Raw genomic sequence first — 23,809 nt, 5'->3', positions numbered from 1 at the left:
CTGCAACATACAGGCACTTAATAATTGCAACTTGGAGTTAGCATTTTAGTAAATATCTCTGAAGTGATTCCTGAACAAATCCGTTCCAACTAGATTAAAATCTACAAAGAAATACCTACTATTTCATTGTTACTATATTAACTCACAGTTTTCCTCTGAGAAAACAAAGGAGGAAAGTAACCTGATTTTCCACTTTAAACTATGTTCTCTGAACAACTTTAGTGTTAAAATTCCTGCTAGGAGAATCATTGCTTCCAATTTTCCCCTGAAGCTATGACCATTTATGATCATTTATGATCGGCTTGTTAGACCGATCTACTGAACTTTAAACTTTGAAGAAAATGCCACAAACAAATCCAAATAAAGTAAGTATGCACCTGCTCACAAATTTAATTCTTCTATGTATTCTGTGAGATTGTTGAGATCTCTTGTTAACTAATAGCCTGAATCACATCCTGGTTTAAAAAAAAATCATCCACAAATGGTTCCTCAAAAATCTCTGGGTTTTTATTTCAAAAGTTTTATAACTAAACAGGGTTCAACTCTCACAATAACTCTACAGATTGTTTCCACCCACACACAAAAATCCCAGCCTACTTACTGTACAATTTATACTTTAAATTTGTAATGCTATTTTCCAACTGAAAAGAAAACCAACAATGTGAAGAAGTGTAGAGTTCATACTAACTCTAGAGAAAACAAGGTCCAATATATCTTGTTCAAACAGTAAGTGAAATCAGAAAAACACATAAGGAGCAGAAGGGGAAGTTCAACCTTTAACTGAACTATTACAAATGCAAAAATAAATTTAGGGCCTTGAGAAGGTGAGAGAAGAGAAGGATGTGAGGGCTGAAATCCTGCAGCATTTTTACAATAGCTTTATGCAGTTCATTCATTTCCAGATGATGAAGGGTGACTTAACATACAAGACGAGAGCACCTGATCAGACATTACAAAGACACCCTCACTGGGAACCTGTCATCTTTTCAAGACTTGCTTCCATTACCCAACTTGGAAGAGAAAGTAAGAACATCTAAAGGAAAATAACAAGCTTTTTAAAACCCTTCAAACTAGCCACTCTATGACCAGAAACTCACCTTTTCTGAAACACTTTCTCCTTTATTCTAAAATCTTTTCGTTAACACATTGAGTTCCACTATCTACAATATTTTTGCACACCCACACAGACACACAGAGCCCCAAGCAAATAATTACTTTTCCTGTTTACGTAAAATAATTATGCAGGATTTCCTGAGAACATGATTTTCAAATTAGGGACAAACCAAACTGAAGAGTCTGTTTCCTTTACCACAGGAAATGTAGTGGATTTGGTTTTAAACTCAATTTATATATCAATTAAAAAGCTGGAAGTTCTTATCTGTGACTGAGCTGTGGCAATTTCTGAAAGTTAGGGAAGACAATGCTCTAACAAGTATTTAGCTGTTGAAAATATCTTTTAGAAATGTTAAATTTAATGGCTATCTAGTGCATGTCTGGGATTTCTTTGTAATCTTCTTGAGCAATGCATAATATTTTGGCAAAATCCCAAACCCGCTCGGTTAGTAGTAGTAGAGAAAAGGAAAGGCTATAAAGCGAATTTGTCTCTTTTTTTTTTTTATTAGTTTTAGAAACTTTAAACATAAAAGAAATCTTGCTTTACATTAACTTCACTCTGTTGCTGCATTCCAGAAATTCAGTGCAGATTGGCCTGTGCTCCATCTGTATCTTGCCATATCTGCCCTACTTGGCCTGAGCAATTACTGTGCATGTGCTGACCAGCTGCGAAGGGAGAGGGAGGGGGGAAGGGGAAAGGGGAAACAACAGAGCTTTGGACTTGGAAAGCAGAAAGCTGAATTTCCTGGCTTACCCTGTGGCCCACTTAATGTCTTCAGTCAGGTGACCAAAAGAGGCAAGTAAATTACACAGGAGCAGGCACTGGATGTCAAACAAGAGATTAGAGCCATACACTATTCCAATTTCCTTTCCCGATTGCGAGAGCCTCAATGGAAGTAAACTACATTCTGCCTGGACAAATTTGCATGTTTGCTTCTCCACATGCTTCATGTCCAAGAGATCCAAGTGGGATGCTGCAGCCTAGATTTTTTTTTTTTTTTAATCAAGTTGGTATTCTTAATTTTATTGGCGAATTAATGTGTTAGGGCAATAGTGGCTTCAAAACAACGTTTCCTTTCCTACTTATATGTGATATAACTGTGATACAGCTCAATGCAGCCTGATGATAAGCTGTAAAATCACAGTTATCAAACGGGTATGTAGTTGGATGAACAATTTCAAATGAAAAACAATAAGGAATTTGATTTCCATCCACTATTTTTTAACATTTAACTTGCATTTACAGCAAGATATGTTCTGTAAGTGAATATCAAATATTGGGCTCGTGGGCGTTACAGAACTGAAGGAAAAAGCAACAGTTTGCTTCCTTGAATTTATTCTTAATTTGGGGGTACATGTATTAGAAAAAACACACAACTAGAATGATGAAAAACAAATTCTTAATTTCTAGCATTGATTTAAATTATTGTTTCCAGAGCCCCTTTTTCTTTATTATATTTTTCTAATCTTATTTTATACTGGTGCTTCATATTCATAATGGATGCACACAGGACTGTACTGGAAGGAAAACGTTACAATACAAGTTGCTGTTGAGTAGGAAAGCCAGGTCCAAACAGCATGCCGACACATGCCTTCTAGGCTTTCCCTCATTACTGGTTTGAAGGGCACAGCTCTTACCTGGCACTTTAGAAGCCCTCTCACATGCATTGGCAGTGCTATAATTTCAGATTTGATGCTTCCCAGCTATGGCAGATTTTTAATTCATCAGCTCGAAAAAGCAGCTGTCTGCAATACGTGTTCATCTATTTTCTTAGTCTTTTCTACTTCAAATATTTAAAAAAAAACTGTGCTAATCCCTYAACAGTGAAAAGCAGCACTGTATTAATTCACGTGGCAAACACAGCATCTCCCCTGCCTGAACTGAAGCTGCCATCATACCATTATTCAATCCCCAACTGCTGCCAGTTCCACTGCAGCCACTTTCATAATGGTTCCGGAGACACTCAGTCTGCGGTAATTTTAATTCTCATTACAACTATTTTACATATAAGTTTTAAGACATTCTTAGAGTGTGGCATCAGAATGACAACTATAATGGATTTAAATAACATTTTAAATATAGCAAATATGACATTTGTCTCTAACGGCCTTTCGGAGATGCTAAAAAGGCTTCTTATCCACTAGAAGGCATGAGCGCAGAGCTCTGGGAGCTGGATTATCAGAAATGTTTTTGGGGTTGAGATGTCAAGGGAAACATCTTTTGCTGGAATTAGAGCAGATGGTACAGTGAATGATTACATTATGCCAAGCCACATACTCAAAATGAGTCAGATCTCCCAAAATTATAAGGTTGGCTTAAAAGCCATGAGAGGTTCTAAAACAAAAACCATCAGCATTTTTCTTTTTCAGGGTTTCTGGAGCTTCAGGAAGAAACCACCTTCCTTCCAAGTCCTGATGAGTTGATACATTACTGATAAGTCTGGTGAGTCTGACACGCATTACTGAAAAAAATACCATTTACATCCAGACAGTAAAGTCTCACCAAATCAAGTACAGGGTCTTGATTCCTTCAAGGAGCTGAAATTAAAGATGCAAAAAACAAATAACTGAGTACGCTTTTATTAAAATGGTGGGCAGAAAAACACAAAACCCAGCAGTACTGCCCAATGGGTTTGGGTGATTATATGAAGGAGTCAGCTCTCTTCCTTGTTTTTCCACCAAAGCAATTTTCAGAACTCATGATATGGGAAAAAAGGGGGAAAAAGAGAAGAAAAGCTAAAAGATGCAAAAGGCATCAATTTTTGATGACTCTTATGACTACTATTATGCCAATCTCATGACTTTCAGGACCTGATACACTGATTTAATGCTAGGCAAGGAGATAATCTGTCTGTCTGTCAATACTTAAATATATGAATCTCATTTCCATAAAGTTCTAACGATCTCCTCATAGAAAACATGCTATTTCATATCTGCTTAAGTTCTCCATCTTTATTATCAATATTTTGCATAAAAGCTGGAATCTGCACATTCCTCAAGAGGGTAATGTTTTAAGTTCTTTTTCCATAGGGGTGAAATTCATGAACCCTAGAGCAGAAGTTTACYGTTAGGTCCCACATGTTCAAGTCATAAATTCTAGTTTTAAAGGATTAAATTAGATCTGAGTGATGATTTAAGCCTTGTGAAGACCCTCCGCTCAGTTATCAATGCAGTCTGAAACTAACTCACGACCCTCTTGATTCCTATGAACAAATCACAAGCAGACACTATCTTTACTGACAGGTCCTGCCTAGTTAGTCCTAGTTTACTGCTATTATCACTGCTTATTGTTTCCATTAAAATAACACCTACTGACTCAATCATGCACTACACAAACATATACTCAGTGAACTCATTAGCAAAGACACAGTAGCACACCAACATGGCAATATACGACCATGACTTAGCCCAGATTATGAAAAACTATGTCAGAGAGTACTACTACTCTTTAACCCAATGTTTTCAAACTTCAATGACTTGCTGAGCTTTCTTTTGGAATCCTTACAAAACAGTCTGAGGGAACTGCACACTAACATTTTTCTTTGTGAACTTGTGGACAAGAAGTGAGATACCAGAGTCTAGAAATGGGTAACTGCAGTGACTGCCTTAAAAAAACAAAAAGAAACCAAAAAAGAAAAAAGCACAGAGCTAGAAAACTATGAATCACCAACTTTGATTCCTGGAAAAAAACTGTAACAAATAATCAAGCATATTATATGTCAGCATTTAAAGAAAAACACACATACTTGCCCCAAAGTAGCATAGTAGTAAAGGATAAGTAGCAGCCGATATGGACTTGTAAAGAACAAATACATTGACTTTCCTTGTTCACCAGAACACAACAGGGAGGCCATATAAGGCCATACAAGAACCAGAGTTACCAACTGGTTGGATATCACCCAAAGAAGTTACTAACAATTTAATTGTCAACATGAAAGAATACTGTTGACTGGTTCATTTCATGAATCATGTTATGGTTCAATTCAATATTCTCATTTATAATCTAGCTACTAGAGAAGAAAGTATGCTTACCAAATTTGAAGATGACACACTRGAAGGAACTGCAAGTACTGGACAGACTGGATAGAACTGAAAGTGTTCTGGAATTGGTCTGTGAAGCATCATCTCTGGGCAAGACTTAGCAAACTGGGACCATTTAGCCTAGAGGAGACTGAGATGAGACATAACAGTCCATAAGGACATAAAAGACTACTGAAAAGAGGAAGGGACCTGGTTTCTCTGCTAGAAAGCTTTTCTTAGCATCTGATCTGACTCCTCCCTGCTGTAATTTAAACACACTTCCTTGTGTACCATGGAGATAACAAATAGTGAAGCACTAAAATAAATTGCCTGGGGAGTTGTGGGGGCCCAGAACAAATCAGGCAAATACATGTGGAGAGCAATGCTATTAAAGATGATCCTACACTGAGAAGGGCTAGCCCCATCCAAGGCTATTTTTATATGACTGCTCCCTGCTTCCAGAATCGATGCTAGCTCACGTACTTTTACGCGACACTGTTCAATGCTGTGTAGTCATACCCTGAAAGACGGGAATAATCTCTTTTGAAAGCTTACTACTTAACTATAGACCAAACAGGAGAAAAATAGAAGGAAAAAGTTAACTCCTTCTTACAGATGGAGGAGAAACACACAACTGCCCAAGCCACAGAGACTGTGAAACAACAGCAGAACTCAAGTTTCAAAGCATAGTTAGATGTGACAAGAAACACAGCAGCAGAGATTCAAGAAGTAACCATTACTCAGTTACTTGCTACAACCTGGAACTGGCGATTTCAATGAACTACTCTGCCTGTATTAAAAAGGGATTACAAACACTCACCCAAACAGTAGCATCACATTAAATGAGGTTGTAACAAGCACCTGAAACAGAAATGCTACAACTATTTTACAAGCAAATGTAGAGTTACATTCCTGAGTTTCAGTCCAATCTCTTGACCCCAAAATCATCCATATTTTCCTCTTTTAATTCCCACAAAGGTTTACAGGATGGATGTTTGAAGAAGCTCCCACAAAATGCACAGGAAGCCACTATAAAAAACAGCTACATTCTCAGTTGCTTTCAGCACCCGATACTTGAGAAAAGAAAGTATTCAGCTATTTTCTCCTCATTATTAATCAAAATCACGGCAGGAAATAAAATTAGTTAAGAATCTCTGAAGGGTTTGAAAAGAAAACATTGAAAAGATAACATAATAATACACAAGTGCTAATGGGTATCACTAATAACATTTTCTTAAATGAACTACCTGACCAGATATATGGAACTCTGTTTCTGCCCATGCCCCTCCTTCTCTTTTGTGGATTAAATGCTGCAGTAAACACTGTATGTACTAAACAAATATCAGATTCTTTTGTGATTCCCACAGTAATGTGATGGTAATTTTTACTTCTCATTTATCCTCTAACTTTGACAAGTTGGTGAATGTAAACTGGGTATTTGAACATGGGTAATAATAGAAAAATCAAGTAGAATCCTAGAATTACTTCAAAACATTCAATTTTACATTTAAAAAACTCAAAATAACATACAGTAAGGATGTATACAAAGAGGAAGAAATTATTATTTGTGGTTTTTTGGAAGCCCTAGAACAAGGGACCCTGAGTTTGATTTTAAGCCTCACACTAAATCAAAATGCATTCACTGCCACAGTGAGCTAAGTTAATTACTTGTGTGTACTACAAAAGGCTTTGTTGCATTGTTATAATTATTATTCATGGCCAAAAGTCTCTAACCACTATCATAACCACACATCCCAAGGATAAATTTGACAAGGTCAAAAATTGTCTCTGTTTAGAAGAGACATTATCATACTGACTGATATTGGTATTTATAATATTTTATATTCCTTGTCTTTATGTTAGGTTTTTAAATACATTATATAGACTCAGCTAAAGCTTCTCTACTCAGAAACACATCAACTTGCTGTTTGTTTATATTATGACCACTCAACATGACAATGGATTGTTACAACGCAGAATCACAACTAATATTAACTGACTACATATCAGCTGGAGAGCAAATTAAAAATTAACCTTGTGCCTCTTTTTTATTTTTATCTAACAAAGAATAGGCTTTCTACTCAGATAATTTAATGCCTGCTTTTCACCCTGGTAGTTTTCTACAATGTGAAATGTAAGTTGGGTCTTCCATATTTTTGCTGGGCAACTTCTTTGGAATCTCAAAGCTCATGTACCTAGAGACATCCAGGAAAAGAAAGATGACTAATGGTGCAAAACTAATGCCCATAAGTTTAAAAAGCTCATTAAACCCACACATGGACATCCTCATTCAAAACTAAAGTGCCCAAAGCTTGCTTTAGTTGATACAATCTAAGATCATGGTCAAACAACTGTTTTGGCTGCTACTAACTCAGATAAAGAGGTCGCTCCAGCATCAAGCTCTGCAGGTCTCACCAGACTGGGAACGATCAGTCAAACTATTCTGCAAAACAAGCAATGGCGAACAAAACAAAATCGGGGAACACAAGCACAGGAACCCCAAGAACATTTTAAATAGTAAATCAAACAGAAGTTGCAGCTGGTAGCTAATTACCCATGCTTAGGCATAGAGGCATGTGCTGTTCAACTGCCCTGCAGCTGAAAACCTGAAGAGAAGGAGAAAGAGCAATGTGATGCTGTTAAAAATGAAAGCAAGCTGTTCTGAGGTGCCTTAAGAGGATGTGGAAGCTCTCAATGCTACTCATAAATACGAAGAACTCACCTAAAGTATTCTGTCCAGACCTGGACACATCACTTTAAGAGGTGAACAAACTGGAAACCATGACACAGAGAGAAACACAAGTTACAAGAGGTTTAGAATATATAACTCACATGGAAAACATGAATGAGCTGGCCTCACACAAATGAGGACAGAGTACACTGCAGAGGAGCATGACAATCTTTAAATATGTAAAAATTTGCTATAAAGAAGCTCCAGTCAGCAAACACTGTGCTTCTGAAGTGATCATCAGCAAGAATAGTTTTGCCAAAACATAGAACTATTTTTTTAAAATGTAGCTCTCACCTTCACCCCCCCCCAAATCCCAATACAGGTCAATTAAATTTGTACAGCAAAAATCCTACTTATCTTAAAAGCAAGCAAATCAAAACTATTATGCTATTAATAGAGGTTTAATTTAGACAAAATCTTAATTATAATTTCTCACTCTTGTTACCATCAAGTTTTATTAGTGAGATTACTGGYTAAAAATAACTGTTTCAGCATCACACAACATTACATCAGAGTGTAGCAAAGGGCATGAGAAACAACAATAAAAAGCATTGTAAGTAAAGGCCCATTTTCAAAAGTAGATTTAGCACATTAGACTTCAATGCTTTTTTGTAAGACAAGGGGACTTAGACTTAAGTGCATATATCAGTTTTGAAAATAGAACAGAAGTTACTAAATCATTCAGCTCTTTCAAAAATGGTATCCTTCCAATTAAATTCTCTTAAGCTGTCTGCGCAAAGGAGATCCATAGTTACTATTGCAGTGGAGCTAAGCATATCATAGCAGTGCTGCAATATTTTAGAGGAAATCATAATACACAAGTTTATTAGTACACATCAGTGCTTGGGAATTAACTTACTGACCAAATTCGTATGACATGTCAGCTCACTATGAAAAGGAACAGCCATCCTACAAAGGAGCAATCAGGTTCCACAGAAATATCCTTCATCTACACTATATCTTTACTCATTAGTGCTCAATGTCAAATATATCTAGAGATGCCACAAAAACTTCACCATGGCACTTCAGACTGCTGCACTCTCTGAATGTTCTCACAAGATTTTGTAAGTTCTCGCCTCCAAAGACATGAGAATAAATGAGATTTATAGAGCAACTCAGTTAAACTGGCTCTGGATGGTCACATTTCATAGTGGTGAAGCACTGGCTTCACGTACCACAACTAGATCCATCAAACATGAACAGAAATTTAATTCTCATGATGAGAAAAGGAAGAAGATAGCAATGACATGGGGGATAAGCATTGTTGCAAGGAAGTTATGCTAGGCGAAAGTAAGTGTTTTACATTCTTAAGGACAATATGCAAAAAAGTGAAACAGTTTCTAACACTGTTACRTTTCTGACAACAGATGGATCCCTTTTTGCCAAAGCGCAATAAAGGTTCTTAATCAGGTCTACAAATACAGTGAACCTTCACATTGCTGAAAGTGAAGCATCACTCCATTAAAAGCAAGTTCATAAGCAAGTGTTAATCCCCATGCAATGTAACATTTATCATTTTTCATGCAAGTGCTCATTCCAAAGGGATTATCACTTCCCCATCCTGCCCTCTGGCTGACTACACGGGGCAGAGAAATTGTTTATTCCATATGGAAGGGGAAAGGGAGGTTGGAGGAAGCTGTGATCTCTGGCTTCCAGTTTTGCTGTAGCTACTCCAAGTTGAAAGTGGGAAGGAGCACAGGCCAACCTTGCAGCAGTTGCTCTTCAATGAGAGTAGATATTGGCCTCCAGAAGCTCTCTAGCAACTAGTAACACATGCCATATGACAAATACAGAAAGAGGGGCCACAGGCACTCCTTGCTAATGGACTCACACCAGTATGGATCCTACCAATCTGCCTGACTGAACCATCAGCTGCTCCTTTATTTGTCCACACAGAGTACTTCATTTAAGCTTGGTTAAAGTGATTCTATTTCAAATGCCTCAGATACTAATAAAGTGGCACAAATCAAACACTGTAGGCACAGTTCTACAGCTAAAAGAGGTCTGTGTACATATAAATCCATTTGTGTAAGTTTATGAAATTTAGGTGCCTTTCCTGAATAGTTACGCGCCTTTTATAAAGAACTTCCCTCTGAAGTGTATAGAGCTTAGAAAAGAACACATTTCAAGCAGAATTATATTAGTTATAGGGTAATTTTTCTTTCCAGGGGACGTAATCTCCTTAGCTCTATACTTAGGGCTCTCTTTGCAGAACAGTAACAGACTATATACAGATCACCTGGGCACTCTCATATAACAGATCAGCTCATGCAACAATATAACTGTAGCAAAAACATCTAAAGACAAGTTTTAAACTAAAAGGCATGTCAAACCCATCACAGAGACAAACAGATTATTATGTTTTAACATACTACACTTACATATAAAGTTAGCAGCATTGCATATATAAAAGCAGCTAATAATACTGATAATTTATACCCACTATCTGAAATAGTTCCTTAGAAATAAATGCTGCAACAGAAACTAGATTACATGAGTGACATCTAGTGGACATACTCTTTCATAACAATCAACATATCCTAATCAAAAGTGTCACAGACTTCACAGAGGAAAAGCAAGTTTCTGAAGATCAATTAAACAAAGATTAAGAATTTTCCTGGGTTTTTATTTATTCGTTTTTCTGCCTTCATGAGCTTAATATCATCATGTGAACATGCCTTAATCTCTCCTATATCCCAGAAGTGAGTTACCATAAATCACCAGCTCCTCAAAATCTTAAATACACATAGCTTTGAAAAGGATCTGGGACTGTGGACACCTTGCCGGAGTCCTCATTCATTTCTGTCATTTAAGGTAACTCTTTTGTGTTTATTCACCATTACTAACCAGAAATAACAGCACCGTACACAAGGGATTATGGTGTTTTACAAGGATTAATAGCTATTTGTATTGCCATTGTAGCTAGAAACATATGCAGGATAATTATGTCAGGAGTCATTGGGCAATAATGTTGCACACGAACTTCTGAGTTCTCTTTCACACTATTTAATCATGTTTCAGCTTCTGAGTTGCTGCATTGTGTTGTTATATAATGACAGTAAAAAGCACTTTCAGGAGAGCAAAAGGAAAGTTTATTCTTCTGCCTTAGATCTGATAARGCAGAATAAAGTAAGGCAGTGATTCAGCTGCAGTAGAGATCTCCTCTGTGGGCCCAGAGATCCTACTCCTATCTCCTTCCAGCCAGCTACAATTCAAAGAGCAATCTGCTGAGCTTCTGTTGTGCTGTCCTCTCTAAGGATTACAATGTGACATGGATATGCATAGCTCTTCTGTTCAGTAACCCTGCAACATGTCAGTGCATTCATATTTGGAGGCTAAACATGCATGTTTGTAAATAATGCAAACTTGATCCCTCATCCTAGCAGTGGAAGAAAGCAGAGGAAACTATGAACGGCACACATAAAGGCAAATATGCCTGCCAAACAGCACTGAACAACATCAGGACACCTCTGTTCTGATCCTAGTTTTGTYAGAGTTCTTTTCATGTGACCATGGGCAAGTGAGGAACTGATAATCTCCATGAACACCCAGTTTAAATGAGCATAAATACATATCTAAGTTTAAAGCACAAACATGTTTTATGACTGACCAAAAATAGTCTGGCAGGAGAAATCATTAGTTATTAATGTATTTATCTGAAAAAACACAAATTCTTTAACAAAAATAGTCTTGAGATCAAAAACAAGACAGCATCAACTATCAGCTATCATTCTTTAACAATAATTGCGATTATCCAAATCTATTTTGCAAATTCAAAGTATAAAACACTTGTAAAATATCTTGCAAGGATTTCTTAAAGCAGAAAGGTGCAGGAAGATTTCCCTGCGGAAAAAAAAAAATACAGTTYCAGACTGTGAATTAAAAATGCATGTCATTTCCTTCCAGAAAGTACCCATTTACAGGTAAGAAGCTGTCTATTCCACGCAGATACAAGGTCAGCTTCTTTAAAATGCTATCTCTGTGACAGGATGGGATATATTTGAATGAAGTTATAACTACATCTTACATTATGCATGGAGCACACATCTAAAACTGCCCAAGGCATACCTATTGATTTGCTTTCCAGACAGCTGCCCTGCCCAGGAGACAGGCTTCACAACTCATTGAAGGACTATCACAAGAAAGACAGCAATAGCGCTGTCAGTTCTGAATAACTGGAACTCGTTCCCATCCTCATAAATGGCTAGTTTATCTACACAGCATCCCACAGATGATTAGAAGCCGGTGGGGGATAGGTATTATACCTTTTCATTGACTAAAACGGCATGGAAACAGAACCCTTACTCCAATGCCTCCTACAATGCAGAGAGCCAACGATGGTCCCTTACAATCCCAGTAACACCCAAATATTCTTGTAGTCAGTAGTTAATCTTTATCATAGCAAGACACTTCCGAAGAATCCAGTAAAGAAATCTGCAAATGGAAACCTATGCAAAAGACCTCAGTTCTATGTAAGAAAAAGAAGAGCACTGCAAATGATATCTTTCTTGGTTTTCTGGAAGCCAGGATGATACAGGTCTTTCTGGCTTCTCTCTTTTCTTACTGTCTTGTAAAATAAAGATAGAAAGGAAGCAGTTATTTTTAAAAAGACTGTAGTTCAAGTTGATACAGTGGGCCACAAAAGTATCTGGGAGGTTGGGTATTCATCAAATAAGTCACGACAAGTATTTTGAGGATACCCAAACTGTTCTTTGAAAACTGAAAACATATGGTGGAAAGAGCACACTTTGCTGCTTGAGAGAGCAAACTTTCTATCCAGTTCATCTGTGAATACATTTAATTTTAATGTCAAATGGGCAATACTTCGAGCAGCGATATTTCATTGCTCAGAACAACAGTATAGGACAATTGGTCCCCAAAGGCAGTTTGAATAGTCTGGATGAGTATTATGCAGATGAGCGTCATGCAATAGGAAGGGTTGTCTTGCATTTCCTGAATCTAGAACTCCTCAAAAATATGTCTACGGATTTTTTTTTTCTTTCCCATGCAAAAGTTCCATCTTCTCCTACATTGAGCTATTACAGACCAGAAAGATTTTCTTCCATATCAAATCAAATTTGGACTTATGTAAAAAGGAGAATTTCACACATAAAACTCTACAAATTATCCAAGTTCTCTTCCTTGGTGATTTTGACTCGAAGACACATTAACTGCAAAAGTATCCCAATAAAACCACGGAAAGACTGAAAAGAAAATGACTGAACAGCTACATTCTTGTGTGGAATAAGCAGTTTGAAATTTCTGAATGCCTGACATTATTTTGTTGTCCCCTCTACTGCAAAAAAATAGATAGCAATGGAGAGTTCTGTGAGATTCCCCAGGGCTGAGTTAGGAAAGTTGGTGCATATATGCCTTTGTATGAAAAGCATCTCTGCTAAACCAGTCAGGTAAATAAGAAACTATTCACTTCTGTTTCCTGTGCTGAGACACAAGTGACACGAGTCTTTTTTGTAAGACTCTTGGACAGTACGAAACTCTGTAAGCAAAGAATATGAGATGCAGATGCTAAAAATGATGCAGAAATGTTCATATATAGAAATGACTACATTATATTCCTAGTACCTCATGCTTTTTACTTCTCTGTGAGCTCATACTTTGGTTTTCACAATATATTTCAACTGTAAGGCCTTTGATGCAGCGTCAGTTTTCTCCTTTGAAGGAAATTTTAGCACAATAAAGAGCTGATCCTTACAGCATCCAAGTGATACTCTAATACAAATAACATAAATAATGGGTCTGGTGAGTGATGACAACGCACAGATAAGTCAACAGAAAATATAACAGAATAAAATAATCATTTCTTCCCTGTCTTGTGATTTCCCCTTCTGCATAGAATGGGTGTGCGCTTTGCGTATTCTGAAAATGTGAAATATACTTGAGAAGACCCCATGATCTATAAAGTGGGGACAGTGATATCACTGACAGCACTGCAAGGAGATGCTGGATCACAATGATGTCATGTTATCCTCCAGGAAAGAGTTGGATAGACAACATGGGTTGAAGGGAAGCTGGAGAAAAGCTACATAATAATGTGTTTGTAAAAAGTGGATCCTCACTGACCAACCTTGAGAAAAACTGCTTCTTTGGTTTTAAAAATAAAGATGAAAAATATAAAAAGTTTAAGGCAACTGAAAGGTTCTCCGTAACTGGGCAGCTGATCTGCAATAGTGGCCTTTAGCTGACCGGCTTGTTTGAAAACTATTCACTCTCCTTAATCTAGTTTGAAGATGAATATTAAAATACAAGCTTGGAATGGAAATAGTATTGTACTCACAAGAGATTTTTTCGGAGAGAGAAGGACCAAGAGCAAACAGCCCTTTAGCTGAAAGTTTACCTCTGAAAGCAGGATTTTAACCAAAGTGCTGTCCAATTGGAAGGGCAGCTGATGGAAGGGTGATAAGATGCCACAGGAAACATCCTGTAAACATGCATGTTATGATAGACTCCTTCAGAAGAATATCCGTTCTGGGTAGTCCCGCTGGAAGATGAAAAAGGGAATCTCTAGATCTCCAGCATGGTACAGGCAAGAAAACAACGTTGGAGAAACCATGAAAATGTGGAAAGACCTTATCACCCTGAATTAAACAGTAAAATAAAAAGACTTTACTTTTCAGCATAATTACATAAACCGGATGCTTTTAAGCCCCTGATCTCCTTTGGATAATCATGGAGCAGCTGTAGCTAGGCAAAATGGCAAATTATAAAATCTTGTTTTAAAAAATTGCACTAATTACCTGTAAGATTCAGCCCAGACCTCAAGATTTAAGTTTTAAAATTTGAAACTCAAAGCAAACTAGGATCTGGTTATATACAAGAAACTATTCCTCTATTATGTACTATCACAGCAGTGACCTGTTCAAACTACACTCCTCTGATTAAAAAGTTGGTATGCTCAAAGCAGGTCATTTCTCATGCAGGGTCCAGCATTCTAAAATTTACTTCTGATCTATGTTTATTAGAATCTAGATTTTTTTCATCTCTGTGGTGCACTGTAAAGTTCACCACTGTTGAAAACCTATGGCAAACATATATACACAGCTTTTACCACAGAAGAGATTGTGTCCTGAAAAGAAGCTCAAATCCTTTCCTTTGGGTACTGGTGATGAGCAAATAGAACTGAAAGCCAGACATTTCAGGTGATTATGCCACAAAGGGAGCATATTATTAGCAAATTAGCAAAACCTTAGAAGAGTAGGAAAGTCCTGGTGCAACAAACTTTATGACTCTTATTATAGGCTTGTTGCCTGGACTAGAAATGGATTTTTAAAAAGGCTATATACCTTGGTTTATCACTGTTTATAATTAAAAATAATTTCAGGAAGGAGAAAACCTAGCCATTCATTAATGCTCAACTTCTATGTTTTTAAATGCRATGAAAAGTAAGAAAGGTCAGTCTTGAAATAAAGCACTTCATGGCCAAATTATGCTGATAGTGACAATCAAGAAGCCATATGGAATTCAGTGAAATTACAGAGATGTACTCAAAGCAAAATTTGGCCTTGGAAATAGAAACCAATGGAGCCATTTGCAAAGATACTCTGGCCAAAACTATGAAATTGAAGCTCAATGAAATAAAAATCACAATAGCTTTGAGTATATACGCTGTTGAGTGCATGAAACAGCATTAGAATACTTGGATATCAATTATAAGCAAAAGATTTACTAGTTATATACACATTTAAAATGTTTTTAATGCATATTTTTTATTAAATTTTGGTTAGCACTCTGATGCGAATCTAAGACTTCTGTCACACAAACAGGTTAAACTGTTTAATTTTGCCTTTTTAATATCTATAAAAATATAGTCTTCCCTGATTACCCAGTCTCCCATGGTTTAACATCAGTTGACATTTTTAAGTGACATTGCAGGCTCTGTATCACTTCAAAGTTGTAATTTGCTACCTCTGCGAAAACTTAAAATACATCAAACGGAAACAAAATAGAAAATTTAGGTCCTAAGAAGAGGAAAAAAAAAGTTCRTTACCATGTTTGTTCTGAATTATATCCAAACAACTATCTGAAATGTGATTTTTCTTATTTGAACAAATTAAGTTCATTTGCCCAAAATATCTTGAAACAAACAATTATCCATAAGAGAAAGCACTATGATACTTATACTTAGTAAGCAAAAGACAGTATATTAAGTAACTAGGATGTGAGATGAAAGTCAGGTTTCAGAGTTCTATTGTAAACTATATTAAAAATGAGCTATAGAAACAGCTATAAAAGCAATATCATAGCAATGGTGAGAGTTAATTCAAGTTTCTAAAGAGCTTTGTAGTCCAAGTATAGCTTATGCTACCAAAGTGAAAAATAAGCTCTAGAAAGCATAACATACTTATAGTTACTATCAGAATTATAACCATGCTAACTAATGGGATGTTAACAGATGAGCCATAAAAACACTAAAAAACACCCACCTATAGTAAATACATCATAGTTATTGGGGTTTGAATGTGAAAATGCAGATTAAAATTATCTATATTAACATTTCTAATAGCTACTATATTGAGAGAAACACAGGAACCACATTTTAGATTGGATTTTTACAAAAAAACAGGTGTTTACATATTGAATAATCTAGATTAAACCCGACAATAGCTAAAGTAATCTCCTCCACGTTCTTATACCTAGAGAGTTATCTACGCAAAATGAACAAAGGGTACCACATGTATGCATTTCTGTTTGTTTTGACTGTGGAAAAGCAAAGGCAAAAGGAGAAGCCAAGTTTCACTTATTCAGCCCAATGCAATACGGTGAGATAAAAGATTTTGGATAGTCAGGTTTTTGGTTTTGCTCACACAAACTTAAGACACTTCAGATCTGTTTTGCGCTTTCAAAATACCAAAATTCAGAAAGGGCTGCACCAGCAGATCATGTTATAGAAACACAGCAGAATGTAACTACTTCTGCAGTGATGCCCAGTTAAGTTGGGTCATGTTGCATTGGAGAGCTCCATGCAAAGCTAGGCCACACTGTTACGTTGTGAAGATCAGAGAACTACAGCCACAGCTATGCCACACTACACCTGAGATAAGAATCCTGCAGGACCAAACTTGTCCTCACAGATACAGCTGTAACATCTCACCCTCAGTCTCAGAGATAACCTGCAATCTATTCCAACTAATCCAAAGAAACCATAGTGGACTACGCTGTGGTATGTACTGGAAAAAATGTCTCCAAGCTCAAGTAGACAAAGCCATTACAAAAACAACTGATTTGGGTTTTAGACCTGAGGAAGCCTAGCTGTGATATTAGCCAGGGATAGCATCCTGCACAACATGGAAAATTTTTGCTTCAGACTTTCTACGCCCATAGGTAGCAAATTCTTTAATGTTATGATGGCCAACATTTTTACCACTAGGAAGAACAAAGTACATTCAGTTTCTCTCGCACCCTCTAACAAGAAAGGAGATTGTAAAGACACTGAGCAGTGTGTAGATGCCAGCATCCCAAAGAAATGCCGGGAGCTGTCCCTATCAGGATTTAAAGGATTCCAGACAGAAATAAAGAAATCCACATTCTGTCATGATGAAGATATGACTATTTGATGAGAAGTGCCAAAGTTTATGAAACAAAGAATAAATTTTTCAGTTAAATGTAAGCCCAAATCTCTGTACATTAGCATGACCCCCCCATCAGGACAACAAAACAATCAGCTCGAAAGGAACAAAATTTTCTTTGTTTACAAGAAGAGTTTCCCCTACTAGCCAGCTGTAAGATACAACTTTCGATAAGTTTTTTTTCCGTGCTTGTTTATACAACAAAGGTCATGTTATTTTAAGGAATTTTCAACCCCTCATTAGATGTAGCAGATCATGAATTCCACTGGGGAGATCTGAGGTCTGGTTCATTCCCTCTCCCCTTCTCCCAACCTGTTGTCTCACTGAGCACCAGTAACAGGCAGCAAACTCAGTGGAAAACATTAAATATACAAGAATTAATGGACCTTTACATTCATTAACACCATTCTTGTAGGATAATGAGGTAAAAATAATAAAATTCAGAAGCAAAAAGCTCATAACTGGTATGGAATCCAGGTAACGCTTAATAAAAAAAGGTCTGGTTTCTCTGCCAGATAAAAAACAAACAAGCCATCATGCGAGCTTTAAAGTCATCCAATTTCAGCCAACACCTTTGATCTATTTCAGTGTTCTGTTACTAATCTACCGCTGACAAAGGAATATGCAAAGTGCGCAAACTACAATGAACAGAACCTTGTCCTATCTAGACAGATACATTACAGAACAGTACAGGTCACAAAAAAGTGAATCAGTTCTCAGTCTCTTTGTATACACAATCATGAACGTCAAGAGCAAAGTAAGCCTACTGCTTCCTGCTTACCTGATACGGAACAATACTCCCATGAGCTGTACCCCAGCGCTTTGCTTCAGTTTGGCAATTAAGGTAATTAGCTGCTACGTGAGTAAGACATGCAACCTGCAAACAGAAAAAAAGTACAAGCATTCAGGAAAGTTCAACCTTCATTGACAACTTCTTCGATATTTCCGTATATTTATATGTGCTTTTATATATGGAAGTTAAAAATATTTATGTCACAAAACTATCATCTATATATTTCATACAAAAGTATGCAACACGTAAGTGCCTTGTACAAAGGCCGAAAGTCTGATGAATTTGTGGGGTAGAACTCACATTTCCTGAATTTCAATCCCATGCTTAAATCAAAGACTCTCTCTCTGTTTTCCCCTATCCTTCTCACTATACATATCCAAACTATGGAAAATACTTCAGAATTCTTCAGCTCTCCACATGATCTGTAATATTAATTAAGTGGTATCCCTCAATAAATCATTTGCCATTAAAAGATAAGGAGAGATTTATCAAGTTATTAGTCAGAGAGATAAAACTGGAAAAAGATTAATTCTGTGAAAAATACAGCATGCTAAATTTAGTAATCATAATCTGAGGGGGGTAAATATGAAAGTGATCTATACTTTGTAACAGCAAGAATATATCTTAGGAAAAAGAAGTTAACATTTATGATGCAGTAATGCATAAAAAAAAMCAACAGAGATTCTGTTATAATCCATGGCAGATTTTATTATTATTATTTCTTTGGGAGAATGCAGTTTGTGACTGTATTTCTTGAAGCCAAGTAATACATTAAAGCATTACATTTCCCACAACAGGTTTTCACCATTCATCAGAAAGAATGTGTTTGTTTTATGCTATCTTTAAACTAGTTGTGACAGCAAGCACAACTATAAGTTTGTTTAAACAATAAGCCATGACTTTTTTTCCTTCAAAAATCTGTATTTTTCCCAAAAATCTGGGGGGTTTTTTGTTTGTTTTTAAGATTTCTCCCCCAGAAGGGAGAAATTAGGTAGGCTAACCAAGGTGTTTGTGCTATTCTTTGTTTATATTCTGACTACCGTCATGCCTCTGCAAGCATCTAGATACAGCACATTTGCCAGATGCAAAAAAGGTGAGTAAATGGGCTACAAGTGGATGAGTTTAATCCATATTAAAACATGTAACAATTAATTCAGAGTCCACTAGCAATACATGAATTACATCAAAATTTCTAGAAAAAAGGATGCCATTTCATCTTCTTTTCCTTTCCCCATATATCCTGAAAAAGCAGAATGAATGTATCACTTGCACATTCAAAACAAATATTTAACTGTTAAGTCATGGATACACTGATTTAGTCCAGCAGAAAAACTAGGAAAATACAGAGCAAATGAGAATTTAACCGCTGCCAAAAAACCCTGCCTATCCATATATACCCACTACAATATGTAATACCACATTCCCATGCACAGTTGAAAAACACTTTGTATTTTGATTGCAGTTGCAGCTCATTGTATCCCAGTGTCACCTCATTCAGCTAAAACACTAAACAACATCTCATTTGTATTTCAGTATGAGATCCCCTGGAAAATCTTATGATTAGGGAAATGGATTTGGGAAGTATGTAGATGGGACTTCTTCCTTCTGGTTCACAACTTCTTCAGCAGCACAGAATGAAACACACCATTATTACAGATAGAATTTAATGAGTCATAAAAGTATGTTCCATATAATTTATGAATTATAGATATCCTAGTCCCACTGTTCATATAATTTTTCAATCTGGGATCACACTGCATACTAATACTGCCTCTACCACAGCAAATGGCTATGGAATTATGATGGATTTGTTACAATATTAATGGCTAAATATTGTTCTATGTTGTTTATTTCTTTAACATTAGACAGCTAGTGTGTTTCACACAGATTTTACTAATAGGTAAGACGCATCTACTACAATGGACTTCTACACATGAAGACACAAGAACGCCTTAAGTGAAACATATGCATTTAACTTTCCACAGTGTTGGAAGGAAATGTTACACCAATTTTAACTCTAAGAAGGCCATGCCGAATTAAAACCTTGTGAAACAGAAATCTTAACATATTGTTATTGAATACAATAGAACCAAGATTTCATTCCATTTCTTTGTTTGTATTCTATCCAATTGAAAATAGAACCATGCATTTCAGCTTCTATCCTTAAAAAATTTTTTCAACAGTTTTCCAAACTCTGTCATCCTCCTCGACGAGATGAATATTATTTAACACTGAAAAAACACAGGTATAGATTTCCCCGAAGCACCTGTACATAGTACAATAGGAAAAAATAATATTCATTAGAGTATAATTTATATATTTATTATTATTATTTAGATTTTGAGTTAGATCATTGGAATTCCACCAGTGAAGCTTCTGTTCAAAGACTTGTCTCAGTAGCAACAGACAGCAAATGCCAGGGACATCAGAAGCTTAGTAAAGGCTGAGCATTCCTGGAACTAGAAGTTGCCTAGACTACATCAAGGCCTCAGTTCAACACGTATTTAGTCTGCAGTACAACTCCATTTCATCCACTGTACTCATCGTTTGCTTAAATACATACACTTACATAACCTCTTGAAACTCTTTTACTTATTGTTAGTTTTTCGAAAAAGCACGAAGAAAAAGGCTTTCAGTTCCCTTTGACTTTTTTGCCCAAGTTGGGCATCTTATTTATAAAGTCAAATTAGCCAGCCAAAAACTATTACTATTACTATTATACAAATAAACTTCTATTGACTACATCGAAGAAAGCATTTCGGTGCTTTGTATTTTATGCACCAACTCACTTAGTTAAGTGAACTCTTTGGCAATTTTCCCCTTTATTAATAACTCTCCAATGAATTCAGACTTAAAGACTTTATTCTAGTTCCACTGTACCATGAAACTGTTACAGATAGCCCCAGGACTACCTTGCATTTTTTCTCTCCCTTCCCGAATCTGTTCATTCTTTTTGCTCTCACACCAAAGATACCATCTACAAAATATTGCAGTATGTCAAAACAAAAATAGGGTACAACTTTATTACAGATACAGTAATTATTTACTTTTTATTTAATTTATTACAGATATTTTTAAATCTATATTTAAAACTTTCCTGAAACCATACCGACCCAACTCTTTTCTACTTTAATTAAGAACAAAGCCGTAAGAGTAACCTTTGCACTTGTAACGTTAAAGCAGATGTAATACAATGATACAGACATCTCTGTACTCAGTTGCTTGCAGAGACAGATCTATCTACTGTAAATGTGTATTATCAAGTGTCTACAGATAAGCAATTCTTTATTTCACATCAATAAAGGGAATATACACCTTAACATTCCTTTGTGATATTACAGTTGATGGCCAAATCAAGTATTTGCTTTACATACCTATGTAAACCAGAACAAAGAGAGAGCTGCATTAAGGTCTGAAAAATTCTGCTCAACTCATGACAGAATCAGACAGATGGGGAAGCAAGATATTAAATGCCAAGAGGTGAGCAGACAAAGAAAAGAGACAGAATTTCAAAAGATTTTTTTCAAGATAGCACATCAAACATAATTTATTACAATGAATTCACTGACTCAATCAATCATTTATGTGCAAGCTCAACAAGTGTATATGAATAACAAAACGAGACAGGTAAGTGGAAAGAGAAGAAAATAACATTTTAATTAGATTCTTTACTTTCTTCTCCCTCCAATTTTGTGTCCCTTTTACTGTCATGTATCCTAACTAGGCTTTGACTCTTATCCAAATTATTTTATACTTTTTACTTATTCTTTATTCACTTTTTCTTAAAGTAGGCATGTACGCTGTATTTAAGAACTCTGAGACACAGACACTTTCCTGCAGCACAGATAACTCTTTACAATATACAATGGAACTAGTAACCTAAATATTAATTTGTAACTTAGTAGAAAAAAATCATCCTGAATAATTTCATCGCCTTATATTGTGCAAAGGCCAATAACCTTTCAATTATACCCCTTCTGTACTTAGGGTATTCCATGAAGAAAAAAAGATCTTTATATACAAAAACTTTGAACATAAAACCACAATCCTAATCTGGTGTACATTAACAAAGCTCTCTTAAAATCACTGATACTACGGTGGCACATTCCTAACGACAATCTGATTTTACATGTCTTCACCCTTTTCATGTTGCAATAAATACATTTTGATACCATAAATCAACACTCAAGTTTGATTTTAATTTTGCTTTGGGAGACAGTAAGCAGTTAGCTCCTCCCTTCCTTCTTCTTCCATATTTCTATTGAAGCTGCTTCTGTGCRCAGGTGCATGGGGTGATCCTTGGCTGTTGTTTTGGAGGAGGGAAGAGGGGTCTCTTAAAGAAAAAAAAAAAAGATACCTTTTATCTCTACCCAAAAAAAATCAGTTATTTTAGAATAACCTCTTCCAGTTGAAGTCTAAGCAAGTTTAGCCACAGGACTTAATGAGAGTAGAATTAAGTCCTTAATAGTCTACTGCTTCTACAAGTAGTGTGCATGTTTTATGCTATGTCATGAGCATTGCTCCAGCTGGCTCAGGACATGGCATCATGCCACAGTGACAAGTGCTAGTCCACCATTTTTTAGGCAGGCATCTGTGTTTCAAATTCCTGCAAGAATTAACTGGGCAGTGGGAGCCACAGCCTTGCACAGAGGCATGAAAGCTGCCACAGCTCAGGGCAGCCCATTCCCCAGGAGCTCAGAGGGAAGCCAGGGCCTCCCCGGGAGCCATCGGTGTGCATTACCTTATGCCTGGGCACGTAGGGGACTCTCATCTAGCCTCGAGGTCAGAACTCGGCAGGAGCTAAAAAACAGAGACACAAGTGCACCAGGACCCTAGGCAAGGCAGACCGCCACCCACAGTACGCGGCAAGGTCACTGCCTGCAAAGGAGCAAGGTTTTGCAAATTCATCAGCAGTATCCTACACCCGTGCAAGGTCTGAGCTTCTGCTGAATTCAGAAGCACTGCCCCACAGTCCCCCTCCCGCACACTTCTGTCCTTCCAACAGCCAGTAACACCAGAGCTGTTTCCAACCTGCGCTCTGCAGTCCAGCAAATTCCATGAACAGCTTTGAAGGTGTCTGCAAAAGCTACCTAGGCAAGCAAGACTAACAAGCAGGCCTAGACTTGTTATTATAAAGCCTATATCCCTTTTGGAAAGTGGCTGTGATCACATTATGAACACTGTACTCTGGGGAAAAAGTGCTTTTCTTCCCAGTGATGCTGGTTTCTTGTAATGTGAACCTCCAGCAAGTGCTCATTAATTCACCCTTCACAAAATAAAACTTTTGGCATTGAAGCATACAGCAAATGGTGAAATTCCAGCCACAAATACATTCTTCTCAAAATAATCCTAAATGACAAATAGCTACAAATGTAGAACAGGTCTCATATTAGGTCCTGTTTTCAGGCTATAAAAACACCAGACACTTAAGCAGGTATCCAACTCTGTGCCAGTAATCACATGCAGCCTGTGGGACTGACTGACTTGAAGTCAGCCACCTGATCAAAATATTTGGCTAAATTCTGCCTTATAACAGAACACAGCAAGTCACACAGTCACAGAAATGAT

General features: G+C 36.7%; 1 protein-coding gene across 1 annotated transcript in view; it reads right to left on the bottom strand.

The window, feature by feature from the left end:
- SUGCT (succinyl-CoA:glutarate-CoA transferase) overlaps positions 1–23,809 on the bottom strand; it is a 334,471-nt gene that overhangs the window by 250,957 nt on the left and 59,705 nt on the right. Inside the window, exon 9 of the mRNA XM_026083761.1 lies at positions 18,230–18,325. Within this exon, the coding sequence (XP_025939546.1) occupies positions 18,230–18,325 (96 nt within the window). The remainder of the gene's footprint in view (positions 1–18,229; positions 18,326–23,809) is intronic.

This window comes from Apteryx rowi, unplaced genomic scaffold (assembly GCF_003343035.1).
Source record: "Apteryx rowi isolate R43461 unplaced genomic scaffold, aptRow1 scaffold_615, whole genome shotgun sequence".
Classification (NCBI taxonomy): Eukaryota; Metazoa; Chordata; class Aves; order Apterygiformes; family Apterygidae; genus Apteryx; species Apteryx rowi.
This window is presented reverse-complemented; position numbering and strand designations above follow the sequence as displayed.